This window comes from Pholcus phalangioides, unplaced genomic scaffold (assembly GCF_987345545.1).
Source record: "Pholcus phalangioides strain wild (caught in Gottingen) unplaced genomic scaffold, Ppha-v1.0 ptg000009l_1, whole genome shotgun sequence".
NCBI classification, from domain to species: domain Eukaryota; kingdom Metazoa; phylum Arthropoda; class Arachnida; order Araneae; family Pholcidae; genus Pholcus; species Pholcus phalangioides.
Genome location: NW_028301602.1, coordinates 30,020,849 through 30,027,320, shown reverse-complemented (window position 1 = coordinate 30,027,320; position 6,472 = coordinate 30,020,849). Strand labels below are relative to the sequence as shown.

Here is a 6,472-nt window from a genome sequence, read left to right as displayed (position 1 = left end):
AGAGCACTCGTCCGGCAATCGAGGGACCCGGGTTCGACTCCCGGTGGAGGCAGAGATGAGTTTTTTTTTCCTTCCTTAAAAAAAAAAAAAAAAAAAAATAAAAAAAAATAAACATCTGAAATAATAAATATCTTCACAACATCCAGTCTTCCGTATATCTTGAATGGAATTTCTTCAGTGACAATTGGGATACGTGGAATGAAGACGTCTTCTCCTTTGGCACATCCAGTTAAAATTGTTGCTTCGATGATGTAATTGAGCAATTTCTTCACGCAGAGTCTGGTACCATTGCAGAGTCTCGGTGTCTCCAAATTTCTTAAAAGCATTATAGGTGCTCCGACTTTGAGGGTCAAGTTGTGTGGTGGCACACCCGGAATATCCAAAGAGTTCAGAAATTCTGCAGGATACAGAACTGTCTGCGTTGTGTCTGTGACAGTGTCAACCGATTTATAAGATTTGGAGTCTCCTGGAATAATTTTTAGGATTTTTTCGTTGATTTTGTTCACACTGTCATTTTTCGGTGCCAGAATCGCTCTCTCACAAAGCCACTCATGGTTTCGGTGATTTTGTTCAATATTTGGGAAAACTTTGTCTGCAAGTTCTTGAACTGAATTTAACAACTGGCAAAATCCATTTGGGAACGTAATCAGTCCGGTGCTTGGGTCTACGGGAATTCTTCCATTGCCAAGTTTGATCAACTGATGTGAAAATGATTGCAGTGCTGAGTCATTTTGCAGTTGAACTCGCATGTTGGTGGATAATGATAATTTTTTAACTTCGTGCCAGAGTGTTGATGATTTGAGGCAAGCATTAAATTCATCAGCTGGCGTTGAACGCGGAACTACAGGCAGAGTCTGACGAAAATCTCCAGCCAACAAAACAACCACTTTTCCCATGAGCCGCTGATTTCCTCGCAGATCTTTAAGTGACATGTTGACAGATTGCAGGGCCCGTTTGTGAGACATTGTACACTCATCCCAAACTATGAGGCTGCACTCTTGCAACACTTTTGCTGGGCCTGTTCCCTTGGAAATGTTGCAAACTGGAGATTCGTTATGGTTCAAGTCCAGTGGTAATTTGAAGGCGGTATGTGCCGTCCGACCTCCATTTAGTAGTGTTGCGGCTATGCCAGAAGAGGCCACTGCTACTGCAATTTTCTTTTGTTGTCTCACCTTTGCCAAAAGTAAATTGATAAGGAACGTTTTGCCAGTGCCACCGGGAGCATCGAGGAAATAGATGCCGCCATTTCCATCGTTAATCGTTTGCTGAATTTGATTGTAGGCTTGTCTTTGGTCGAAAGTTAAAAGTGGTTCTTTCGCTGCAATATATGACTGTAATTCATTAACATCGTAATTTCTCTCCCGCATAATTTCATGAGTGAGATTGTTGGTGTTAGTTCGTTGCGGTGAAAGAAGCAAAGAGCACTGTCTGAGGTCTTTTCCAGCCATTGACAAACAAAGGTCTTCTAAATGGATGAGAGCTTGATTGTACATGTCTGGTGAAAATTCAATTTCTAAATTTGGATTTTCCCGTCTGATTCTCATAAGAATGTCTTCACTGAGATCATCTTTGTATTTTTCCCACAATTGAAGTGGATTTGACACAGATTGGGTAGATAAAAGAATGCCAAAAAGATGTCTTAGACGAATGGCAGATTGAGTGATTTTAGCTTCAGTCATTGCCAAATCCCAGTGGTCATCGTTTTCCAGCAATCCTCGCTTTTGGCATGCTTCTTGCATGGTTGCACAAACTTGACCATTAAATGTTTTCAAATCATCGAATGTTGTTGGTCCTTTGATGATGTGAAGCAACATACGCAGAAAGAAGCATTCGCCACTTGACGGATGAACAATATAAATGCGGCCAAGTGTTTCTGATGATTTAACCCCAGGATGTCCTGCAACATCAGTTCCTTGTTTGCGTCGCTGCCATTTTTTGCTTGATGTATTCCATGTGTAGAACCGGGGAAGATCACAGTAGAAAAGTGTTCTGGCAAATACGTCGGTCTTACATAATTCAAAGAATTCGGTCAGTGTTGTCTTTGGTGGCTGTTGCAAGTTGTTTGCTTGGAGGTTTTCTGGATTGTAATACACCCTCTGGCCATTTTCAAGGTGAACACTCAGATGTTGAACCGATGGGTAGCGTTCGTGAATTTGGAAGCTGAGGATTCGCCAAATTGCTTCGTTGCTGCAAATGTATCTTCCCAATTGAAATGTTGAAATCTCATCGTTCGTTTGTTGGCCCAATCCAAAAATTGCTTGGTCACTTCCTTTGTTAACATACTTGCAAATATACTTGATGGCTTTTACAGACTGGCAAGACTCTACATTAATGTGCGCCTGGAACATTTTTGACAATATTGGGGAATATGGAACTACCCACCTATTGTCAACGTTAACGTCTACATGGCGTATTTTCAATGTTGTGGTGAATCCGCCATCTTCGGGCTTTCGTCTCCTGTACAGAGGATAGCCATCTTGGCCAGTCTGTGTTTCTTGTAGCATTGTGCGTGGATATTTCTTGGAGCATTGACCATTCATCATGCAAGGAGCGTTCGTGTTTAGCGCTCCACAGGGTCCGTGAATCATATTTTTGGTGATGATCTGAAACAACAATGGATCTTGATCTGGATTAGGCAATTCGGCAGAGATGACGTTGTCGATATCAGTTGGCCGAATTTTTTCTCGCAGCCAGATGAGGATGTGGGCATGTGGGAGACCTCTTTTTTGCCATTCGATTGAATACATCCAGCATCTCGTTTCTCCGAAAATATGGCACTTCTTCACGACGTTCATCAGTTTTGTTAATTTTCTCTTGAACACTCTGGCAATCAGGTCATGTCGATCTGTAGCTTTCTGAGCAGGCAGAAGAGCCTCTTGTATTTCAGACCAAAGTGGATTGCATGTGAAGGTGATGAACAGGTCAGGGCGACCATAACTCCTGACGTAAGTCATTGCATCCTGGGTGTACTCATGCATGTGTCTTGGACCGCCAGTAAAGGTTGCTGGCAAAATCACCATTCTCCCCAATTCATTTGGATTCGCGTCATTGGCCATAGCATCTCTAAGATGAATGTAGTCATCTACTCTCAGTTTCTCTTGGTTTGTTCGGATGTAGAGTAGCCGTTCACTTTCGATTTTGGCGTACATATCTACTACAAACTGATGGAGGAGCTGCCGGGATTTTAATAAATGATTTTCATCTCCTACCCTTCTCATCAATCTGAATGCATAAAAGTCCATGGCAGATACCTTCTTTCCCGGTAGCGTGTCGCCTGTAGTTGGATTGATCTGAGTAATTCCAAAGTTATAACCGTCATTGCCTTGCCAAAAGATGATCGGGTATTGGAGAGCATCGTACGATCTATGAGTCTCCGTTACTCTCTGTAGCCTGTTATTTCTTTTCTGTAGAACAATATCGCGGCTTTCAAATTCATTCCCCACAATAACAATCGCCACCTCATCAATTGTTGGTGCATTGAATGTCCGTGGATGGGCGCCTACTGGAGTCTTATCTGCTCTGATAATTATTTGGTAATCATCTCTTGGCATACGCTCCAGAGCAGTCTTGAACAAATTCACGTAGGAATTGTGTTCGTGGAGGAATTGTTGTAGCGCCCGGACGATATGCTGTTTGGTGGTTGGAATATTGGAGCATCGTTGTCGAGCTTCTGCATGTTGGTCTCCCATGAAGAAAATCTGCAAAAATTTCGGCTCTTCATTCGTTCCTGGGAGCAGTGACCCTGAAAGATGGTAAATTTGTCCCTGTACTTTGAATGTAGGCATGAATCCAGGCTCGCCAATTTCTTTTGTTGCTCCGAAAGAGGTCATTTGGAAGCAGGAGTTGTACTTTCTGATGTTTTGCAGAAAGTGCTTGGAATCTGGTGTGGTTCCAGCCATCAAAGTGCGAAGTGGTTCAGGTGGTTGATTGATTAATGGCAGCTTGACTTTTCCATTTGAGCAGCACATCCCAGGCGCCTCACCATCCCATTTATAAGCTTGGCAATGGACACAGACCTTCTCCATTTGGCCAATCAAGACTGCTGGATGTTCGTGATAATCAAGTTCAGCATTGTATGCAAATGCAGCTTTTTTCAGATCTTGAAAAGCATGCTCTCTATAAGTGAAGGCCCTATTTCGATTAGCAGATAGACGCTTTTCAGTGTGTTCTGGAGTCTCACTTGTCCTGGAAATGGAGGCTCTAGTTCGATTAGCAGATAGACGCTTTTCAGTGTGTTCTGGAGTCTCACTTGTCCTGGAAATGGAGGCCCTAGTTCGATTAGCAGAGAGGCGTTCTTCAGTTTGTTCTGGAGTCTCATTTGTTCTGGAAGTGGAGGCCCTAGTTCGATTAGCAGAGAGGCGTTCTTCAGTTTGTTCTGGAGTCTCATTTGTTCTGGAAGTGGAGGCCCTAGTTCGATTAGCGGATAGGCGTTCTTCAGTTTGTTCTTTAGTTTCACTTGTCCTGGAAGTGGAAGCCCTAGATCGATTAGCGGATAGGCGTTCTTCAGTTTGTTCTTTAGTCTCACTTGTCCTGGAAGTGGAGGCCCTAGTTCGATTAGCAGAGAGGCGTTCTTCAGTTTGTTCTGGAGTCTCATTTGTTCTGGAAGTGGAGACCCTAGTTCGATTAGCGGATAGGCGTTCTTCAGTTTGTTCTTTAGTTTCACTTGTCCTGGAAGTGGAAGCCCTAGATCGATTAGCGGATAGGCGTTCTTCAGTTTGTTCTTTAGTCTCACTTGTCCTGGAAGTGGAGGCCCTAGTTCGATTAGCAGAGAGGCGTTCTTCAGTTTGTTCTGGAGTCTCATTTGTCCTGGAAGTGGAGGACCTAGTTCGATTAGCATATTGTCTTTGTTTAGTCCGCTCTGAAGACTCATTTTTCCTTGCCAATCGCGACCGTTTCGCTTCAGTCGAAATTTTTCCGATTGCTGCTCGCTTTTTAGGAGGCATCTTACACAGTGGAAGAATATTGTGATCAGAATGAGCGAGCGTCTGTGATGGTCAGAGTTGTTTCCTTCACTTCAGTATTTTTATTCTCAGTTTTGTCGTCGTAGTTGTTGTTCTCTGTTGTTGGTGACGTCATGTGTCCAGCTTGCGGCGAATATTATTCGAACGCATTTTCAGTATTTCTTAAATTGAAACTATACCTATACAATGGGCGGTGGTTGAGAAACATAGCTGAAACCCGGCGACGATGCCCGCCCCGTAAAAAATTTATATACGTATAGCTTATATATTATTTATATACGTATTTCTTAATCAAAAAAATTTCTGCATCAAGTAAGAAAAAATTACTTTTATTTTTAAATATTTTAATTAAAATCTTCAGGCAATCGCTTATGAATACACAATATTTTTTCTTTTTCCATCTGGTGTATAGATGTACAAATTTTTGCTATTACCAACACGCGAACAGGTGACGAAAAGGTGTCCGTGTGAAAAACAGGGCTCAAGTAGGTTGATACCTGCCACTACTAACAACTGGCCTTGCGCTCTGTTGATTGTCATGGCAAAAGCTAAACGAATCGGGAACTGTAATCGCTTGAAAGTGAATGGCATCTCTTCGGTGAAATGCTTGTGCAGCGAATATTATTCAACCGCCTTTTAAGCATTTTTTAAATTGAAACTATACCTATACGATGGGCGGATTATCACTTACAGGACACCCTGTATATAGGCTAGCAGAAATACCCGGGTTTTCTTCAATTACTGGGAGGATTGGAAAAGAGTGACAAACCGTTATAAATGAATAAACTGTTATAATAACAGAATTGAAGGTGTGACAAACCATTGTAAAGGCATATATATACGTCTGAAACGCATTGTTGGAAACCGCGGCAACCAAAGTAAACGTTCCGAAAGTGATTGTTGAGGGCCCCAAAACCATTGTTGCCCGACAGTTTTTTGTCCATTTCGGGCATTTGCCCAGCTCTGACGAACTTTTAAAGTAGCCTACGGTTCAATCCCGGACCTGTTTGGTATATATGCAAAATCTGGCGACGATCGGTCTAAAACTGTAGATTTGTATAAAGAGCATACATACATACATACATACATACATACATACATACATATTTTCACATTTATATATAAGATAAGGATCTTTTAATTTCCTTTAATCCCGCATTTCAGCGCTTTAAGACGGAAAAACCGTTTTACCAGCATTTAACGCTGGTTTTTTTGTTTTCCCAAATTTAATCCGTTTTTTCGGCAGAGGTCACTCATCCTTAGTCCTCTGCAACAAAGAACGCTTTATATAAGGCCCCCCCAAAAAAATGTCATATATGCAGAGCATGGTCCTGGCTGGGAGGGAAGGAAGGGGGTTCTGTAAAAAACCCTTAAATTGTGGGAGCCCAGTCTTCGACAGAATTTTGAGCTATTGCTTTGTAAAGAAGTCATTTAATCAAAGCATTTTTATTCCATTTTGAGGCCCATAAAATTTAGCGGCTGCACCATTCGCACCTGCGAAAGTCGGGCGT

The 6,472-nt window shown here is 42.2% G+C and overlaps 1 protein-coding gene across 1 annotated transcript; it reads right to left on the bottom strand.

Moving 5' to 3' along the window:
- Nucleotides 1-982: 982 nt before the first annotated feature.
- On the bottom strand, nt 983-4,025 carry LOC149082673 (uncharacterized). Its single transcript, XM_089236772.1, has 2 exons — nt 1,173-4,025; nt 983-1,042 (listed from the first exon to the last, which is right to left on the bottom strand). Exons 1-2 carry the CDS (start codon nt 4,023-4,025, stop codon nt 983-985), a joined length of 2,913 nt encoding a protein of 970 aa, XP_089092898.1.
- Between the last annotated feature and the right edge of the window lie 2,447 nt (nt 4,026-6,472).

What these genes read in the sequence shown, in the direction of transcription:
- LOC149082673 (XM_089236772.1), bottom strand. Translation starts at nt 4,025, where the DNA reads ATGGAGAAGGTCTGTGTCCATTGCCAAGCTTATAAATGGGATGGTGAG. An exon ending in TCAATTTACTTTTGGCAAAG is followed by an intron (nt 1,043 to 1,172) that starts GTGAGACAACAA and finishes ACGAATCTCCAG; the next exon opens with TTTGCAACATTTCCAAGGGA.